At 39.3% G+C, this 18,603-nt stretch overlaps 1 protein-coding gene across 1 annotated transcript in view; it reads right to left on the reverse strand.

The window, feature by feature from the left end:
- The window catches only part of eif3ba (eukaryotic translation initiation factor 3, subunit Ba), a 52,723-nt gene that overhangs the window by 5,194 nt on the left and 28,926 nt on the right, over positions 1-18,603 (reverse strand). The window contains exons 11-17 of the mRNA XM_063058860.1: positions 16,910-16,982; positions 13,313-13,435; positions 11,758-11,836; positions 6,783-6,921; positions 6,268-6,393; positions 2,304-2,381; positions 1,556-1,664 (exon numbers count right to left, since the gene is read on the reverse strand). Of these exons, the coding sequence (XP_062914930.1) occupies positions 1,556-1,664; positions 2,304-2,381; positions 6,268-6,393; positions 6,783-6,921; positions 11,758-11,836; positions 13,313-13,435; positions 16,910-16,982 (727 nt within the window). The remainder of the gene's footprint in view (positions 1-1,555; positions 1,665-2,303; positions 2,382-6,267; positions 6,394-6,782; positions 6,922-11,757; positions 11,837-13,312; positions 13,436-16,909; positions 16,983-18,603) is intronic.

Here is an 18,603-nt window from a genome sequence, read left to right on the forward strand (position 1 = left end):
TATTCCACCTCACTTAGTTGAATGCCAAATTCCTTAAACTCAGAATCAAAACTCCTGCAATTATTTTTAATCAATAAAATAATTAGGAGTTTCCTTTATGTTGTGACGACAAACCAAGTTATCAGAAGATTGATGCTAATGAGAAAGAGATAAGGGAGACAATGGAGAAACGTTCAAAATGTTAATGAGAAGAGAGAGATAACGAAAAGAGACGCAATTCAGAATATTGACAGACCGGTTGCTTTGAACCTGAACTGTTTGAAGTTTGATAGACAGGCCATATCCCAGCAGGGGGATAAAAGGAACAGGTTCGCTAAGGCATGACACACACCACGAGACCCTGGAAGAGTGGTGTGCCCCCACAAGTTGGTGAGAGTTGGAGGTCTGGTTCAAGGGAACTGACCATAGACTGACAGGGTGAAAAGGTTCCGATCGGCGGGAACCTGGTGTGTGTGTCCGCCCTTGCCTGGGTGCCGGGTTCACCGCGGAAGAACGGTTGTATCTGGAACGGAGGGGTCACAGTTGGTGACCACAGAAGACATAAAAGGGTTCGCCCGAAAGCTAACTGCGAAGAACATCAAAGGTCTGTTTGAATCAAAATTTGCATGCTCTCTCTCTCTCCAACGGCACAACAGCGATTACTGCGAACTGTACTAAGCTGAACTGAACTCTGCTCACTTGAGACTGATCATTTTACCCCTAGACTGCGATCGAGCTTGGTTGATTCCGATTACCCTAGTTCTGTGTACATGTGTGTTTTATCATTGCTAACCTGTTGCATTTATATCCTTACGATTAGAGTACTGTGTTAATTATTTCTTTAATAAAACTTCATTAGTTTCTAGTAAACCAGACTCCAACGAGTGGTCCATTTCTGCTGGTTTGGCAACCCAGTTACAGGGTACATAACAATGTGGATGGGCCAATTTTCAAGTAGAATTTTATATACTTTAGGACAACCATACTGTTTGTATTTCATATTTGCTTAGAATGCAGATTGTCATTGAGATTATTAAGTTTGTGTATGGTCTGAAAGCCAGTATATCAGGCCCATTTCCCCACTTTTTCTCTATGACATGGCCTTTAAACACTCAATTCTCCCAGTGGCCACCTACCCTAGGCCAATTCACAGGCAGCAAATCTTTGGGATGATGGAGGAAACTAGTGCTCCCTGTGGTAACTCACATGATCAGAAAAAGAATGTACAAATTCCACAAAGATGATATTAAGAGATCAAAATAAAAAATTGTATTAATGGAGCTACAAGACAGCTGCATTTCATAACTTGAAATATCCATTTTAAAACAAAAAGCAATTATCCTTTTAACATACTACTGAACAATGTAAAATCTAAATGACCTTTCCCACCACAAACGCAAACTTTATTACTAACGTTTAAAATAAACTTATTTAGTACACACATGGAAAATTACCTTTGTGGTTAGTTTGCCCCAAATTGTATACTTATTAAATTGATTTTATTACTCCCACAGAAATAGTCCTTAAACCTGTCAATTTTAGCACTGAACAGGTTAACCAGAAACTCATTTATTACCTCCACGGAGCTCTAAACGTTGGGGCTTCTGCTCTGCGTAAATTTGAATAGCCTTCTCACGATATTTATGGAATTCTTCCATCATTTTACGCCGCTTATCTACTAATTCCTTTAAAGAAAGAATTTTATTAATGTAAGAGACTGATCCTAAAGAGTTACTTAAATTTCAAACTTTTCTATTTTGAAGAAATTTAACCAGCTGCTAATGGCGTAAAAAAGGAGTGCCTGGAGAAGTATTAAATATCCATCCTGATTTCACATGAAGAGATTAACAAGAGACTGAAATAATACTACCCCACCAAACTGCTTTTCAACTGCTGTTACTGTAACCAGTGACCACCTTGTGCACTTACAAGGGGAAAAAGGGATTTCTAAATTTCAGCATATGCAGGAAAGCTAACAAATTCTTAACAAAATAATCTTTTTTTAAAATCTTGACAGAAATTTATTGAGATTGCCAGTGTTTAGTGACATACTTTAGAGAAAACTCCAGTGAAAGCTCTATAACCTAATGCTGCAACACAACAGACTGATTCAAGACAACTAATGTTACAATGACAGCCAATTCTAAAAGGTAACTTTTATATCTGAATCAAAAAAGCAGTTCTAGGTTATAATTATTTCACTTTAAATCATGATGGACAGAATACAAATTAAGAAAAGTTACTTTTAATAAAGTAAAGTTTACAAGTTGCATTTCATGCAGGTTTGGATTTCAATAACCTTTTGTTCACTATAAAGCACTTACCTTGGAAGCCTTGGACTGACTCAACCGATCTTTCTGCTCAAAGATTTTTGAATATTTCTTGTAATCTTTTTTAATTTGCTAAAAGATATATACACACACAATATTACAATTAGGTAAAATTATATTTATAGCATTGTTAATAGAAACATAGAAACATAGAAAATAGGTGGAGTAGGCCATTTGGCCCTTTGAGCCGGCACCGCCATTCAGTATGATCATGGCTGATCATCCAACTCAGAACCCCCGTACCAGCCTTCCCTCCATACCCCCTGATCCCTTTAGCCACAAGGGCCATATCTAACTCCCTCTTAAATATAGCCAATGAACTGGTCTCAACTGTTTCCTGTGGCAGAGAATTCCACAGATATAATAAGGTCTATTTGTTAATAACTTTATAAAATCAGATTACATGCAAAAAACTTCATCTGAAAATTCTGCTGAAAGAAAAATTTGGACTGCTTAATTTCAATAAATATTTTGTATATACTGGATATATATACAAACGTTTGTAATTGAGTCACATAGATTGGAGTAACCATGTCCCTAATGGGGATAGAATCCAGTTCAGTCCTAAACAAGGGCCAAGATGCTAGCATGGTTAAAGCAGTGGCTGACTGGCAGGAGGCAGATAGTGGGAATAAAGGGAGCCCTTTCTGGCTGGTTGCTGGTGACGAGCGGTTTTCCACAGAGGTCTGAGTTGGAACTGATTCTTTTTACGTTATTTGTCAATGATTTGGATGATGGAATTGATAGCTTTTTTGAAAAGTTGGCAGATGATACAAAGTTATTTGGAGTGGCAGGAGGTTTTAAGGAAGTAGAGAGGCTACGGAAGGACAGATAAATGAAAGGGTTGACTATTTTGTAAATGGCGAGAAAATACAAAAAAACTGAGATGCAAAGGGACTTGGGAGTCCTTCTGCAGGATTCCCTGAAGGTTACTTTGCAGGTTGAGTCTGTAGTGAGGAAGGCAAATGCAATGTTAGCATTCCTTTCATGAGGACTAGAATATAAAAGCAAGGATGTAATGTTGAAAATTTATAAAGCACTGGTGAAGCCTCACTTGGAGTATTGTGAGCTGGTTTGAGCCCTTCATCTTAGAAAGGATATGCCCAGACTGGAGAGGGTTCAAAGGAGATTCACGAAAATGATTCCAAGATTGAATGGATTGTCATATGAAGAGTTTGATGGGGCTGGGCCTGTAATCACTAGAATGAAGGGTGACCTCTATGAATCTTATCAAATGGTGAAAGGCCTTGATAGAGTGGCATGGACAAGATGTTTCCTACGATGGAAGAATCTAAGATCAGAGGACACAGCCCCAGAATTGAGGGGCTTCCTTTTAGAATGGAGATGAGGAGGAATTTCTTTAGCCAGAGAGTGGTGAACCTGGGGAATTCTTTGCCACAGTCAGCTGTGGAGGCCAAGTCTACATGTATATTTAAGTCAGAGATAGATAGATTCTTGACTGGTCAGGGCATGAAGGGATACCGGTAGAAGGCAGGGGATTGGGGCTGAGAGGAAAATTGGATCAGCCATGATGAAACGGTGGAGCAGACTCGATGGGCCAAATAGCCTAATTCTGCTCCAGTATCTAATGGTTTTATGGAAATAAAATAGCAAAACAATTAGATTAATAGCACGCTAATGATGTTGAGTAGTGGACTGCAAGTCTGAATTTGCATGCTTCAATGGCATTTCAAAATACTGAAACTTCACCTTGATAAAATGTAAATTCAAAGCTTGGTATACATATAGATTTAGAAAGATGGACAGTTCTCATCATGATAAATTGGGCATCTTTCACAGAAACATTGCTAGAATCCAATTTATTTTGACTTTTTAGATCTACATTCACTAAGACATTTTCTCAGTGTTCTTTCCAAAATGCAATAAAAACAAAAATCTGTGATATGTTAATTCACGTGAACCTTTACTTCACTGACAAAAGTACTAAGAAAAGATTTTCAATAGTTTTACTGACCAACTTAATTGTATTTTGTAAACAGACACAAATTTAGAATTTGATGGCTGCAACACACTCAACAAAAGTTGGGACAGAGGCATGTGTTACATCACCTTTCCTTTTAATAACACTTTTTAATCGTTTTGGAACTGAGGATATTAATTGTAGTAGATTTGCAATTGGAAATTTTGTCCATTCTTGCTTGATATAAGACTTCAGCTACTCAACAGTCCGTGGTCTCCGTTGTCTGATTCTCCTCTTCACGATGTGACATACATTTTCAATAGGAGATAGATCTGGACTGGCAGCAGGCCAGTCAAGCACATGCACTCTGTGTCTACAAAGCCACACTGTTGTAGCCCGTGCAGAAGGTGGTCTGGCATTGTTCTGCTGAAATAAGCATGGACGTCCCGGGAAGAGACGTCGCCTTGATGGCAACATATGTCTCTCTAAAATCCTAATCTACGCCTCAGAGTCAATGGTACCTTCACATACATGCAACTCACCCATGCCGTGGGCACTGATGCACCCCCATACCATCACAGATGCTGGCTTTTGCACCTGTCGTTGATAACAATCTGGATGGTCGTTTTCATCTTTGGCACGGAGAACTTGACGCCCATTTTTTCTGAAAACTAGCTGAAATGTGGACTCATCTGACCACAGCACACGGTTCCATAGTCTTTCGGTCCATCTGAGATGAGTTCGGACCCAGAGAACTCGCCGTTGTTTCTGCAGAGAGTTGATGTATGGCTTCCTCCTTGCGTAATACAGTTTCAAGTTGCATTTCTGGATGCAGCGAAGGACTGTATTGAGTGACAATGGCTTTCTGAAGTACTCCCGAGCCCAGGTGGCTATAATTGTCACAGTAGCATGACGGTTTCTTAGGCAGTGCCGCCTGAGGGCTCGAAGATCACGCGCATTCAACAGTGGTTTCCGACCTTGCCCTTTACGCACTGAGATATCTCTGAATTCTATGAATCTTTTCACAATATTATGTACTATAGATGTTGAAAGACATAAATTCTCTGCAATCTTGCGCTAAGAAATGTTCCTTTTGAACTGACTAACAATTCTCTCACGAATTTTGGCACAAAAGGGTGAGCCACGACCCATTCTTGCTTGCAAAGACTGAGCCTTTGATGGACGCTACTTTTATACCCAGTCATGATACCTCACCTACTACCAATTAGCCTGCTTAATGTGGAGTCTTCCAAACTGGTGTTACTTGAATATTCTGTGCACTTTTCAATCTTATTTTAACTCTGTCCCAACTTTTGTTGAGTGTGTTGCAGCCATCAAATTCTAAATTTGTGTATATTTACAAAATACAATTAAGTTGGTCAGTAAAACTATTGAAAATCTTTTCTTTGTACTTTTGTCATTTAAATAAAGGTTCACATGAATTAACATATCACAGATTTTTGTTTTTATTGCATTTTGGAAAATATCCCAACTTTTCTGGAAATGGGGTTTGTATATCCCAATTTATCTCTCTCTCTCTCTCATGCCTTCCACCTCGCCTAACGTCACAATATATATATCCACATAAAGTAAATCAAGTATCTCAGAATTCATATCAGTGATAGTAGAGACTTCAGACTTTCAAATCTTTGTAGGCACACTAAAAGATATGCATAGTATTGCCCTCATACAACCAAGTCTCACAAAACAATTACGTTTGAATGCAACATTAAGTAAGCAACTCAACTAAGATAGAATAGAGTTTTAGTGGGCCAATATTAAATTTGAAAGCCTCCCCTGTATTTTGGTTTGCTGTAATATTCAAGTTCTGAATCTGACGAGCAGTACACCAGTTTTGTAATTTACCTATCAGGTATTAACTTATTTACAGCACAGTACAAGGCATCTTTAGTATGTTTTTTCCAAATTAACTCTCAACCAAATGATACTATCAAACCAAATCTTTTTGAGAGAAAATTTATCAATTAGTCACAATAATAACTTTTATTAAAAAGCAAAGCAGCACTTGATACATACTTTAAGCTGATCCTGAGAGAGCAGAGTTGCAGGTCTAGGTCTCCACAGCAGTTGACAGAAACGATCCTTGGTGTTCTTTTGCAAGAGACGCCCTTGGAACGTCCACATCCAGTACGCATTATCCACCTAATAGTGCAAAACACATGACAACATCCGTGACATTACAGAAGCACCTGGATGCTACAGAAGTACACCCTTCTCAACAAAGCAGAGGCAATGTGCTCTCTTCTCTACTAAATTCAATGTTAAAGAAGACCAGTTTTCCCTCTTGTACCCAGAGAACCATCAGCATTTCCAGAATGAAGAACTCAAGTCCTGTTACTTTCTATCTTAGAGAGTGGTTACAAGAAGATTCCAGTGCCAGCATTTCTTGTATACACAATCATATATTATTTATATTACTGCACTTCTACCTCTATGTAATGTAAATCCCCAGTTGGACTTGGTGCTCTATTTAGCCTGGTCTAGAAGTGCTAATAAGAAATCTGACATCTGAGATAAGTATTTAAGCTTACCTTGTGACTCCACCACGAGACTGAAGTCACTACATATCGTCCGGTTGGGTCCCATTCAACGTCAGAAGCCATATAATGCTCTGCTACATTCATCAATGTACAATCTGATGTGTCATAGAACGCTAAAGCACCATTCATGCTACAGATAAAGAATACTTTACATTAACCAACTAACAGATATTTAAGTACAAAGCAACATGACTCAATTTATGCATTGCCTTTTCAGTTTTGTATAGTGGAACTAGAGGAAAAGTACTTTCCTACAAAAGCAAAAAGCAATGATCAGTAGGGTATGATACAGTAGGGCATGGTGCTGACCTTTTAACCTACTCCCAAGATTAATCTAATACTTCCCTCCCACATAGCCCTCCATTTTTCTTGCATGTGTCAGTCCACATTGAAATCGATGGACAGATGTATGTGCCCATCTAAGAGCCTCTTAAACGTCTTTAATGTATCTGCCTCTACTATCACCTCTGGCAGTGTAATCCATGTATTTATCACTGTAAAAAAAAAACACTTGCCTCTGACATCCAAATGCTTTCCTTCAATCATTTTATAAATACATCCTCTTGCCTCAGCCATTGCCACCCTGGTAAAATGGCACTGGCTGTCCAATCTATGCCCCTGATCACGTTATACACTTTCATCAGGTCACCTCTCAACACCTGACTCCAAAGAGAAAAGCTCCAGCTTGGCTTAAACTTTCCTCATAAGACATGATCTCTAAACTCTAATGTGCCTGTCAGAATAAAAGGCAAAGATAACAGGTTTAGGGAACCTTGGTTTTCAAGAGATATTGAGGGCCTGGTTAATAAAAAAAAAGGAGGTGCATAGCAGGTATAGGCAGGTAGGAAAAAATGAGGTACCTATGGAGGTTGAGAAATACAAAAGAATGCTTAAAATAAATTAGGAGAACTAAAAGAAGGCATGAGGTTGCCCTAGCAAACAAGGTGAAGGAGAATCCTAAAGGATTCTACAGATACATTAACAGCAAAAGGACTTCAAGGGACAAAATTGGTCCTCTGGAGGATCAGAATGATAATCTACGTGCTGAGACAAAAGAGACGAGGGAGATCTTAAATGGATTTTTTACAATTGACTATCTCCAATTAGTCCATGTCTATCCAAATACTCATATATCCGGTCCCTTAGAATACCTTCCAATCACTTTCCCGCTACTGATGTCAGGCTCACTAGCCTACAATTTCCTGATCTGGGAGATGGACTCAGTCTGTACAAGTCAAGCAAAGCAGCAGCAAGGTCATGGACCCTATACAGATTACAGGGGAGGAGGTGTTTGCTGTCCTGAGGCAAATTAGGGTTGATAAATGCTCAGGGCTTGACAAGCTGTTCCCTTGGATCCAGTGGGAGGCAAGTACAGAAATTGCAAGGGCCCTTATCCTTAGCAACAGGTGAAGTACCGGAGCATTACAGGACAGCTAATGTTGTTCTGCTGTTTAAGGAAGGTCAATGAGCCTGACATCAGCAGTGGGAAAATTAAGGTATTGTAAGAAAGCAGATATGAGTATTCGCATAAACATAGGATTGATTAAGGATAGTCAGCATGGCTTTGTGTATACTAAGTTGTGTTTAACCAACTTAAGGTTTTTTTTGAGGAAGTTACCAGGGAAATTCATGAAGGCAAGGCAGTGGATGCTGTCTCCATGGAACTTAGCAAGTCGTTTGACAAGATCCCGCATGGGAGGTTGGTCAAGAAGGTTCAGTCGTTTGGCATTCAAGATAAATTAGTAAAAGTTAGGAGGAGACAACGGCGCCCAATGGCGACTCATTTGTTTGCATCTTCGGAAACAGCTCTATTTCCATCTTTATTATCTCTATTTTTCCCTTTCAGGATTCTTTTGAAGACCCTGACCTGGAGTTGCACGCTGACTTCGGTCCTTTGCAGGAATGGGACCTGCTCTCAGGGTTTCACGACTGGCTGTTATTCGACATGCCATTGGCGCGATCTAAGAGCTCACCTCGCCTTTGGAGGGCCAGGATCTCATGGCTCTGGAGATGGGTGGATCAGAGGTCGGTGTCCCAGCACATTGGTGTGTCCTGGGAGTCGGAAGATCTGAGATCGTTGGGCACAGAACTTGGAAAAAGCGACACAACGGACTTTAAACGTCACAAAGCAGCAAGCTGTTTGTGATGTCTCCCCTCTCGCTGTGAAACGGAGCCATCTCTTTCTCACTTATGGGGGGGGGGGGGAGAGGAGAGAAAGAGAGAGAAAGAGAGAAAGAGAGAAAGAGAGAAAGAGAGAAAGAGAGAAAGAGAGAAAGAGAGAAAGAGAGAAAGAGAGAAAGAGAGAAAGAGAGAAAGAGAGAGAGAGAGAAAGAGAGAAAGAGAGAGAGAGAGAGAGAGAGAGAGAGAGAGAGAGAGAGAGAGAGAGAGAGAGAGAGAGAGAGAGAGAGAGAGAGAGAGAGAGATAGAGAGATAGAGAGATAGAGAGATAGAGAGATAGAGAGATAGAGAGATAGAGAGATAGAGAGATAGAGAGATAGAGAGATAGAGAGATAGAGATAGAGATAGAGATAGAGATAGAGATAGAGATAGAGATAGAGATAGAGAGAGATAGAGATAGAGATAGAGATAGATAGATAGATAGATAGATAGAGATATGCCAAATACCAGATGAATGCGTAGTCTTGGGATACTGCAAGTCTGTGTCTTTGCTGTTGCTTTGCTGCACCCTTGAGTGCTCAGTGGTGGGTGCTGATGCTTTTTTTCTGCCGGTGGAGGGAGGGGGAATCATTGCTGCCACTTACGCACGGGAGGGAGAAGAGCTGGGGGGTAACTTCGGGGTTCTAACATTTAACTGTCATTCATTCTTTGGGGACACTCCTCTGATTTTGTGAATGGTTGCGAAGAAGCAGCATTTCAGGATGCATTATACATTCCTCTGCTATTAAATGTACATTTGAAACCTTTGAAATGTTTTACACATCGGCTTTGTGGAAGAAGCAGAGAGTGGTGGTAGATGGTTGCCTCCCTGACTGGAGGCCTGTGACTGGTGGAGTGCCACAGGGATTGGTGCTCTATCTGTTGTTTGTCACCTATATCAATGATCTGGATGATAATGTGGCTATCAGCAAATTTTCCAGATGACACCCAGTCTAGGGGTGTAGTGGACAGCAAGGAAGACATAGAATTTGCAGCAGGATCTGGACTAGTTGGAAAAATGGCAGATGGAATTTAATGCAGACAAGTGTAAGGTGTTCACTTGGGTAGGATCAACCAGGGCAAGTCTTACACAGTGACCGGTAGGCACTGAGGAGTGTGGTAAAACACAGGTCCATAATTCATTGAAAGTGGCACCACAGGAAGATGGGGGCGTAAAGAAAGCTTTTGGCACATCATTATCTTTCATAAGTCAAAGTACTGAGTACAGGAGATGGGATGCTATGTTGAAGTTGTACAAGACCTTGGTGAGGCCTAATTTGGAGTATTGTGTGCAGTTTTGGTTACCAACTTACAGGAAAAATGTAAATAAGGTTGAAAGAGTACAGAGGAAAATTAGAAGGACGTTGCCATGTCTGGAGGACCTGAGTTATAAGAAGAGACTGAATAGGTTAGGACTTCATTCATTGGAACACAAAAGATTAAGGGGAGATTTGCTAGAGATATACAAAATTTTAAATGGTATAGGTAGGTTAAATGCAAGCAGACTTTTTCCATTGAGATTGGGCCGGACTGTTACTAGAGGTTATGAGTTAAGGATGAAAGATAAAACATTTAAGGGGAACACGTGGGGAAACTTCCCAACTAGAGGATCATTAGTGTGTGGAACAAGCTGCTATGCAAACTGGTGTATGCATGCCTGATTTCAATGTTTAAGAGATGTTTGGAAAGTACACAGATTGTAAGAGTATGGAGGGCACTAACCCGGGTGCAAGTCAATGGGACTGGGCAGTTTAAATGGGTTGGTATGGACTAGGTGGGCTAAAGGGCCTGTTCCTGTGTTGTATTTTTCAACGACTCTTCTAATTTTAACCCAGGGAGCATCCTCTGCACCTTTTCTGAAACTTCCACTTCCTTCCTATAATGAGGCGACCAGCACTGACCACAATACTCAACGTGGTCAAACAAGAGTTTTATACAGCAGCAACATTAGCTTGCAGCTATTGAATTCAATCCACTGACTAATAAAGGGCAACGCACCACACACCTTCTTAACCACCCTATGAAACTGCACGGCAACTTTGAGGGATTGATGGACTGCAAAATCCCTCTGCTCCTCTACGCTGCTATGAACCTTGCCATTAACTTTGTACTCTGCCTTCGAGTTCAACCTTTCAAAATGCATCTCTTCACTTTCCTGGATTAAACTGTTAGCCACTTCCTAGTCCAGCACTACATCCTGCCAATGTTCCATTGTAACCGCTACACTGACCACAACACCACTAATCTTCATGTCATCTGCAAACTTCCTCATCTAAGTCATTTATAAAAATCAAAGTGAAAGGGTCCCAGAACAGATAAATCCAGATATTTCACTGACCACAAAATGTTTCTAAGTCACTCAGGCTGGAAAGTATCCTGTACACAATTGCAGCTTTTATTCCTCTCAGATGGATATGTCAACTTGAATTGATTGTTGCTTAATAACATAGCTGTCAATTTAAACTTTTGATGTAACTCTGGTAATGTTTTACATCAAAATGGCAGATGTTCTGCAGGATTATATAACTGTTGTATAATGGTAAAGGTTCTTAAAATAAAAGAAACACATAAATTCCAGCTACTCTTCTAAAAATACCGTTCAACTACCTCTCTGAAGAACACCTACTATAATAATCTCACAAAAATCACCACATATCTCTGCCTGAGACAAATCAGAATTTACTACATTTTACCTTTTATTTTGATATTGACCAAAAAACCCTCCAACTCCATCCACTTTTACCTGGAAAGGTTTCAATAGAAAGACAAAGGCAATGCAGAATAACCTTAATACCATAACATTACTCACCTCCTCAGACCAGCCAGTACCACAAATTGGCCTTGTGGACTCCAAAAGATGCTGTTAGCTTGCTGCTTGTCAAACATTTCTGCAGAAAGAGATTGCAGCTAAATACATTTTATCTAAATTTTAACATCACAACTATCTCATGCTGCTATTTGACCTTTACTGCACAATGCTGGCAGAATCTATTCTGTTACAAGAACAGATTGACAAAAGTCAACTCTTAGGAGATAGCAAAAATTAACCATTAAAATAGCAACCAATCTTATATTTTATGTCATATCAATATTTGAAGGTCATCAGTCTGCAATTATTAATGTACATAATAAATCATGCATTTTTCTTTTTCCTATAAAAAGTCAAATTATCTTTTCTCCCTGGGAAATGTCATTTTATGTGCTCATAACCACAAATATTTTAACATCAGAGTTTTAACTGTAATAAAACTGAACACTGATTAATAGTTGAACAGTAATTATAATTATAAAATCCTACTGATTCCAAAGGAATTAATTGAAATTACAAACCCACATTGATTAACACCCTAATTTTATGCTCAATACACTTAATGAGTGAACTGAATTTAAGCTGCAAGACTCAAACAAATACGTCCTTGTATTTTGCTGTATACTGACATTCTGGGGCTTTAGGAGGTAGTGTTGCAATGGGTCCTTTAAAGAACATTAGAATGGAGAAGTCTCCAAGAGCTGATAGGATTTACCCTAAGGTATTGCAAGAAACTGAACATTTTAAAACAGCAAACACTGGGAAATTACTGGAGAAGGTTTCTAGGGGCAGGATGTACTCACGTCTGGAAAAGCATGGACTTCCAGGTGTGTGCGTGCGTGCGTGATTAGAGGGGACAATGTTTGATGAGGTTAGGGCAGTGCATGTTGTCTACATGGACCTTAGAAAAGCGTTCGACAAGGTCCTTTATGGTAGACTAAATTTAAAAAAAAATCTTGATCAATGGTGGCCTGAAAGGGTAGGTAGTCTTTTCCCTCAGGTTGGAAATGTCAATTACTGCAAGGCATAGCCTTAAAACAGGAAGGGGAAAGCTTTAAGTAGATGTCTGTGGCATGCTTTGTTTTAAAAGCATAGAGTGGAAGGTGCCTGGAATACACTTCCAGGGGAAATGGTGGAAAAAGATACAGCAGCAATGCTTAAGAGACATATAGACAGGCACAGGAACAGGCAGGAGATAGAAGGACATGATGGAATAAGTTCAAATTGGCTTCATGTTGGACACAAGCATCATAGATTGAAAGGCGTGCCCTCTACTGTACTGTTCTATGTTCTTACTTCTCCATGCCTGTAAGAGCAGAATTGTTGGACAATCATCTAATCTATTCTTGTTTTCAATTAGCAAAGATGAATATGCTGTAGCATACATCCAATTAATAGAGTTAAGTGCACAGAGGACCTAACTGGGTTCCTTTTTGGTAACCCAATAAAGGTCTTCAGAATTATTATTATTTAAATGAGTGGGACAGGAGAAATCACAATCAAGGTAACATTAACGCAAGACCGTCAACAATAAATTCAATTGGCAATCACTTACTGATTAGTTCAATTTTGCCATTATTCTTCACATGGTAGAAAGATACCGATATTCTAGGAGTTTCTCCATGTAGAACAGCAAACTTACTTCCATTTGGCTCCCAAGCAAAAGCTATGATACCCTCTAATAAAATATGGAATACAAAAAGACAAGTTATTTTAAAAGCCTATTAAAATTGCTTACACCATAAACAAAAACATGGGATACACGAAACCACTCCAAATCTCCTTGAATTTGAGTTTCTCAAATGATACATTAATATTTAGCTCATTTACATTCTCATTTCTCACCATCTACAGTACCCCATCCAAAATCCCAAAATAAATAATGAATGAAAGAGAATGGGTTTAAATACTTACAATGTACTTCAGACAAACTGAAAAATTGAACACTTCTAGTAGTTTTCTCCACTCACATTATCTATTATGTAATTTCTACAATGTCAGCCAGAATTTATACAAAATGTCAGGGAGCTAAATGTCCTTAACATAATTAACATTTCTGAATTACATTCAGAATGAGTGTAATTCAGATGAGCTTCATTCAAACTGAACTTTTACACTCACAAGTGATCAAGTAGGTTTGCATCATATTCAAGAAAATGAGGTATAATTTATATAATGATTTGAATAGGATGTCTAACTATGATCCTCCCTACCCTGAGAATATTTTTAATTGATTATAGTGCTGTAGATAGCATCAATCTCATGAGAATACAAATACATGCAGCAAAAACGAGTGGGGAGTTAAAGGAGTTGGAAGCTTTTAAAACCAACAGAAGGCAACTAAAAACCATAAGGACAGAAAAGATTAATAAGAAGGTAAGCTAGCTAATAATTTCAAAGACGAAAACCAAGTTTTTCAGATATACGAAGAGTAAAAGAGAGAAAAGAGAGGAAAGAGAGGAACGAGTGGATATTGGACTACTAGAAAATGACGCTGGAGAGGTAGTAAGAGGGACAAATAAATGCCAGAAGGACTTAATTATCTGGTGTCAGTCTTCACTGTGGAGGACACTAACCATATGCCAGAACAGAAGGCAGAAGTGAGTACATTTGCTATTACTAAGGACGTGGTACGTGGGAAACTGAAAGGTCTGAAAGTAGATATAACATCTGGACCAGAATGACCAGGTTCCAAAAGAGATAGCTGAAGAGATTGTGGAAGCAATTGGTAATGATCTTTCAAGAATCATCAGATTCTGGAATGGTTTTAGAGGACTGGAAAATTGCAATTGTTAGTCCATTCTTTAAGGGAGAGAGGCAGAAGAAAGGAAATTATAGGCCAGTTGGCCTGATTTCAATGGTTGGAAGACATCGGGGTGATTATTAAAGATGAGGTTTCAGGGTACTTGGAGATGCAAGATAAAGTAGGTCAAAATCAGCACGGTTTGCTTAAGGGGAAATTTTACTGACACTCTGTTAGAATTCTTTGAAGAAATAACAGGCAGGACAGACAAAGGAGAGTCAGTGGATGTTGCTTACTTGGATTTTCAGAAGACCTTTAACAAGGTGCCGCACTTTGAGGCTGCTTAACAAGATAAGAGCCCATGGTATTGCAAGAAAGGTACTAGATTTGCTGACTGGCAGGAGACAGAGTCAGAATAAAGAGTATCTATTCTGAATGGCTGCTAGTACAAGTGGTGTTCCGCAGGGGTTGGTACTGGGACAGTTTCTTTTCACGATATATGTCAATGACCTGGATGACAGAATCGATGGTTTTGTGGCCAAGTTTGCAGATAATACAGGGAGGGGCTGGTAGTGTTGAGGAAGCAGGAAATCTGCAGAAAGAATTGGTCGGATTGGGAGAATGGGCAAAGAAGTAACAGATGGAATATAGTGTAGGGAAGTGTATGGTCATGCACTTTGATAGAAGAATAAAGACATAGACTATGTCCTAAAATGTGGACAAAAATGCATAAATCAGAGGAGCAAAGGAACTTGGGAATCCTTTTATATGATTTCCTAAAGGTTAACTTGCAAGTTAAGTTGGTGGTGAGAACGGCAAATGCAACGTTAGCGTTCATTTTGAGAGGACTAGAATATAAGAGCAAGGACGTGATGCTGAGGCCTTATAAGACACTGGTCAGAACAGACCACACTTGGAAGTATCGGGAGCAGTTTTGGGTCCCTTATCTACAAAAAGATGTGCTGGCATTGGAGAGGGCCTGGAGGAGGTTCAAGAGAATAATTCTGGGAATGAAATGGTTAATACATGAGGAGGATTTGATGGCTCTGGGCCTGAACTTGCTGGAGTTTAGAAGAACGGGATGAGGGTGGTATCTCACTGAAACCAATGGAATATTGTAAGGTCATGATAGATTGGATGTGGAGAGGTATGTTTTCTATAGTGGGCGAGTCTAGGACAGAGGGCACAGCCTCAGAAAAGAGGGACAACCATTTTTTAAAAACTGAGAAGGAATTTCTTTAGGCAGATGGTGGTGAATCTGTGGAACTGATTGCCACAGACAGTTGTGGGAGCCAAGACACTGAGTGTATTTACAGTGGAGATTGATAGGTTCTTGGATTAGTCAGGGTGTCAAAGATTACAGTGAGAAAGCAAGAGAATGGTGGTGAGAGGAAAAATATATCAGCCATGATGGAATAGTGGAGCAGACTTGATGGACCAAGTGGCCCAATTCTACTTACATTAAATTTAAATTAAATTAAATTACATTGAAGAGAACAAGAAGAATCAACACATACTATGTGAACAAAAGATGGCGCAGGACCAAAGAGGAAAGAGAGGGGATACAACTTTGAAGATGGCAGGAATGTTAAGGACCCTATATGATATGATCTCACCTGCTTTATGGATAGATAATACAACTACAGACACCAGGCAGACAATCTTTGAAAGGTACTGATAGTGGCTAAGGTCACCCATCTTGTAAAGACACAGCCCAAAAGGCAATGGCAAACCACTTCTGTAGAAAAATTTGCCAAGAACAATAAATCATGGTCATAGACCACGATTGCCAACATCATACAACACAGCACATACGATGATGATGATGACTACCATTACAAGTAGTCATTCTAAAACTTAAGCAAGATGGAATATGGTGGGAAAATTTGGCCACAGCCATTTGAGGGTTAAATTCCAATACAATGTTCTAGTGATGAAAGACTATGGAAATTTAACTGAGAGCACAGAATCTGAGATTTAGCAGAGATTTAAATATCATTAATGGGGTTTGGTGAAAAGAATCCTCTTCCACTACCAGATTATTTAAAGAATTTAACAAAATAAGCAAAGGCAACAGACGAACTGTATTCTTAAAGCAAAATATTTTTTATGATCCATTATGCACTGCCTGAAGGCAGATTTAGTAACAACATTTAATGATAAACTGGATAACTGCTTGAAGCACAAAGATTTCCACCGTCAAAAGGATCAATCCAGGGTCTAGGGTTAAATGGGCTGACACAAATAAGGGTCCCCTTGTGCTCATTTGTTTAAAAAGGAGATAAGTACGCTACATATTCTGCTTATAAAGCATCAAGTAGAACTGTAGACCATAAAAGATGAACTTCCATGGCAATGTTAAAACTGCTATTTTTGTTCAATTACAAGAATAAATCAGTCACAACTCACCTTTCATTTCCACAACATCTACAGGAACCTGCTTTTCCCTCATTCTGAAGATTTCAAAGTTTGTCACAAGACCCTATAAATGAAAAACTTATTAAACATTACACATGCAATGTATTTCATGTCAAAATAATTAACAGCAGTTATTACCATCACTGCCTGAGGTGGATTAGTTGAAATCACAAATGCCAATCGCTACAGGACACTTCATTTAAAATGTGTATATTTCCCAGTCTTTAAAACCATGGATGAGAAGTAAGTTTTAGAAAGAATAATTCCTGAACAAAAATGTTCCAACAACTATGATTAAGTTGTTACACTGCAACTGCAAATTAGCCAGAGCAGAGTCAAATGTTGCTACAACAAATCTGGTATAAACTTCACTGAATGAAAAGATCCACAATAAAACGCCAATAATCCACAACTGGGTCAACAACTGCTGTTTCCTTTGTTCTTTTTAAACTCACGAAAATTTATTACACTACTGTGGAACAATTGTAATGCCCTGGTTAAGGACATGTTTTTTTATATTTCTCCTGCTATACTGTTAGGTATTTTAGTTAGCAGATTTTCAGCAACCGCAGCGTGTTCTATTAAGCTTCATAGACCAGTGTTTTGCCTTTGACTAAGATAATGAGTCCTCTGCTCAACTTAGGAATGTTATGTCAACCAGCTGGGTTGCATTCTGTCCAGTGGGATGCCATGGAACACTTGAAAGATTTGGGCAGGATCAGATTTCTGAAGGACAGTAGTCTGGTTTTAGCTTTTTGGTTGGGAGGTGTTGGAAGAGGAGGTGTGGACCGGAGCACAGGGGAAGATGCTCGCAGAATGCTGCTCATAGGAGAGATCCTGTTGTAAAAAGTGCTTTGTGTAGATGAATGGTTCTAAGGAGGAGTACCAATACTCCTCCTGCTAGCCAGTTCATCCAAAATGGTCTTCGAGGGAAGTTTGAACTGTGGCTGGTCACCTCCATGCAGAATGTGGGGTCAATGCACGAGTAATCAAAGTAAAGCACCCAACCGCCCAAGAAATGAGCTCCAACATTTATGTGTACATTTTGACTGATTTAGCTGTACTGGGCCATTTTAGTTTTTCCCTATTAACTGTTCATTAAAATTGAAATATCTGTAAATATATTTTTACTTTAATTTTATGCTGGTGTAAGGTCTTATTTTCTTGGCGAACAATACCTTTGCATGGGGCAGCATTTATACGGCATTCACCATAATTTTCATTCCCTTATCGGAACATTCCAACTATCCTGTTTGGTTGAACATGAATCATACTGACTCAAGAGACGTGTTGCTTATTGAAGGTGGCCTTCTCATCGTTATCCATGCAACTATGATTCAAGAGGCTGCTAGCCAGAGCTAACGAGCCAAGTTTGTTCTGAGCCATGGTGAGAGGGTTATACAGTAATAAATTAAGTGCATTAGGATGTTAATAAGGAATGCTATCCAATAAGTTCAGGAAAAATCTGCTAGTCTAGCACCATCAAATCCAGAGAATGCCAGAATACCTACTATGCAAAACCTACACATTCACATATTAACTAGGGAGCAAGGTCACAAACTATGGATTAAATTCAGTATTTCAGTGGTCAACTGATCCCCATTTATTCTGTTCTAATCTGATGGAGAAATTTTACAGCACAGGAGGCCTACATTCTCATAGATGGCTCTTTGAAAAATCAGTGC

Source organism: Mobula hypostoma, chromosome 9, assembly GCF_963921235.1.
Source record: "Mobula hypostoma chromosome 9, sMobHyp1.1, whole genome shotgun sequence".
In the NCBI taxonomy this organism is placed as follows: Eukaryota; Metazoa; Chordata; class Chondrichthyes; order Myliobatiformes; family Myliobatidae; genus Mobula; species Mobula hypostoma.